A 2985-nucleotide genomic window follows, 5' to 3' on the forward strand; every position below is an offset into this window, starting at 1 on the left:
TAATTGAATAGATGGTAAATCAAGGCTTAATAAATTAATAAATCAACCCAGGAATCAAGGAATTCCGGAATACATGCATGCATGAATGAATGAATATTGCTAATATTATCAGGATCCACTAAAACAAGCTTCAGGGGTGAAATGCGTACATCGTTTAGGAAAAATACTTAAAGAGAATGTTTCATAAATTTCAAAGTATAACTTACGTGCTACACCTGCCACGGCCACGCCGGCATCCGCTCCCTGCCCCTGGTGCCCGCCAACGCCTCGTCCCGCTGCTCCCGCCGCTCCCTGGCCCTGGTGCCCGCCGACGCCTCGTCCCGCGGCTCCCGCCGCTTCCTGGCCCTGGTGCCCGCCGACGCCTCGTCCCGTTGCTCCAGCCGCTCCCTGGCCCTAGTGCCCGCCAACGCCTCGTCCCGCGGCTCCCGCCGCTTCCTGGCCCTGGTGCCCGCCGACGCCTCGTCCCGTTGCTCCCGCCGCTTCCTGGCCCTGGTGCCCGCCGACGCCTCGTCCCGCTGCTCCCGCCGCTCCCTGGCCCTGCCGCCCGCCGACGCCCGATGCTCCCTGGCCCTGGCGTCCGCTGACGCCGACGACCGCTGCTCCCGCCGCTCCCTGGCCCCCACCGACGCCGACGCCCGCTGCTCCCTGGCCCTGGCGCCCGCTGACTCCCGCCCCAAAAGTCCCAAAACGGAGCCACTGAGGGGCGAAGCTCAGCGACTGGGCCGGAGCGGGACGAGGTACGTTCCTGACAAAAAGACGAAATCATGTACTAGTTATTTTCCACGAATACTATATTTGGCTTCTTGCTATATTGATATAAACACGTGCTTACAAGGTTTTAGAACTAGAGTTTCTCTTGAAAACGCAATGAGCCGTAAATATTATCTATTTCAACTTTTACTGTGCCAGTATGCGGCGTTCTACCGAACAGGGTTAGCGTTTTGGTGTAACGTTTTACGAAGTTAAAACGAAATATCATTGGTACATCAAATATTCACATACATCCTTGGTTTTCGGAAAGTATTTCATCTTTATGAATACCTCATTCCAAATTGTACTGCGTGATAATTAACTACATTACTAATGACTGTCACCATACGGGCGCTTCATTAATTCAATGTAAACAAATAATATGGGCTATCAGGATCCGAAAACACATGCCAAAAGGGAGGTTATGTTACTTCATGTACAAAATGAGCGGAGTTTCACTAGAATGTCAAAATTTGCTCACCTTTCCCTTTCCTCCCGCTCCACGGCTTATCGCTCCCTCTCGGCCACCCCCAGCCGCCGAGCTCCGCCACCCCCATGATCGTCGCTGGTGTCCATTTCCATGCTGCAACAAATTAGCTTCGTTGATTCAAATTTATATATGGTTTAGAATTGAAACGGTGCAAGATACGTGACTTTCTTTTACGTGCCAATATGCAATGTGTTGCAGAAAGGAAGCAAAGATATTGTTTTCGCCTTAAATACTTCATCAGGAAGTTTCAGTGCAAACGAAAAAACACTACAAGACAAGAAAAAAAGACTTACTCTGGTTTGTGATTCTTTGTCATCGTGGAATGAAACTTACGGACAGCGACCGTTTAGTTTGGTACCGAAACATGATTGGTCACGACAAATGTTTGTAAAAATAAAGCACATGTGTAACATTAATACGCACCTTAGACCGTAACGTAATCCCTGCCACCATTGACATCAAAACAAATTTGTCATTGTTATTTTTTTTACGCTAGAATAGACTTCAGTGACTGAAGTGCTTGCTATGCAACTGATAAAACGTAATCATCCTAACTCTTAATTGGTTCTGAAAGCAGGTCCAAAACCTTTTCCAATGATACCTTTATGTGACGTCTTTATATCTCCTCAACCGCTAAAATAACAGACCACAATGTTAACTCATGTATATTTGTAGTAAGTGATACACACTGCTGATACATACCAAGCAGCTTGTTGTTGAAAGAATTCTTCTGTCACCTGGAAAGTTGTAATTTAGAGGATTGTCCACAAATCCGGCGGTCTTCTTCCAGAGAATTGATAACCAGATTTCGCCGAACTTCAAGACTTTGGTGCTCCATCGTGCCGGGGAAGAGTATTACCAAATAAAAATAATGATAAGAGTATACCATGTACTCACAGTCAACCAGGCTAGGCAAAGCTGCATATCGAAACAGATTTATTTCATACACTCACACCGGAAAGCACCATGTGCTGTATCTTATCATTTTTTTAATAATGAATTGACGGTCATTTGCAATGGGAACCTTCACTATGTGGAAACCCCCAACCAATTCTCAATATTTCACATATCTGCAACCTGCTTTCAATGACAGACGCACAATAAATATCCAGACATACTGTCCTTCCACAGTTATTTGTGGCAAACAGGTCTTCTTGTTTAAAATTAAGGGTGCCACAGTACCAAAAAAAAATATTGTCTGTGACTGCATTACAATCAGACCGAGAAGTTGAATTACTAAACTTTAGAATATTAGAATCTCATCTGGACCAAGACGCTGAAGGCAGCCAGGAGCTCAATGTCAGGAAAACCGCTCCTCCAGGTTGGTCACGATGTCGTCTAAGAAAGGCTGGTAGGTCTTAAATTGTATTAAATGAGAATAATCATTATGACATCGGTAATCTTATGAACATTGCTTTTCTGAAGAGTTGCTATGGAGATGCAGCCTCTTTACTTCCAGACATATTTTTGATTATTATTTAGGAATTCAGTTTCCCTCCATTCCCGAAACTAGTCATTATTGACTATTTACATCGTTGACGAGGTTCATCAGTCACGTATGGATACAGTTATAACAATTTTCTTCAATCAATGACTGTTTTGTAAAGGTACAGTACATACCTCCCAAATTTTCGATGTCTACCAGCAAATCTTCGTCAAGGGGAATGACCCAGTCTCAGTTCTCGCGAGAGAACCCGAGACTAGGTCAGGCTTGCGTGGATCATCTGCCCCCCCCCCCCCCCCCG

General features: G+C 45.6%; 1 protein-coding gene across 1 annotated transcript; it reads right to left on the reverse strand.

Annotated features, from left to right (window-relative positions):
- Positions 1 to 209: 209 nt before the first annotated feature.
- LOC118422902 (vicilin-like seed storage protein At2g18540) lies at positions 210 to 1307 on the reverse strand. Its single transcript, XM_035830750.1, has 2 exons — positions 1232 to 1307; positions 210 to 661 (listed from the first exon to the last, which is right to left on the reverse strand). The coding sequence occupies exons 1-2, from the start codon at positions 1305 to 1307 to the stop codon at positions 210 to 212; spliced, it is 528 nt and encodes a 175-aa protein (XP_035686643.1).
- Between the last annotated feature and the right edge of the window lie 1678 nt (positions 1308 to 2985).

Source organism: Branchiostoma floridae, chromosome 9 (assembly GCF_000003815.2).
Source record: "Branchiostoma floridae strain S238N-H82 chromosome 9, Bfl_VNyyK, whole genome shotgun sequence".
Classification (NCBI taxonomy): domain Eukaryota; kingdom Metazoa; phylum Chordata; class Leptocardii; order Amphioxiformes; family Branchiostomatidae; genus Branchiostoma; species Branchiostoma floridae.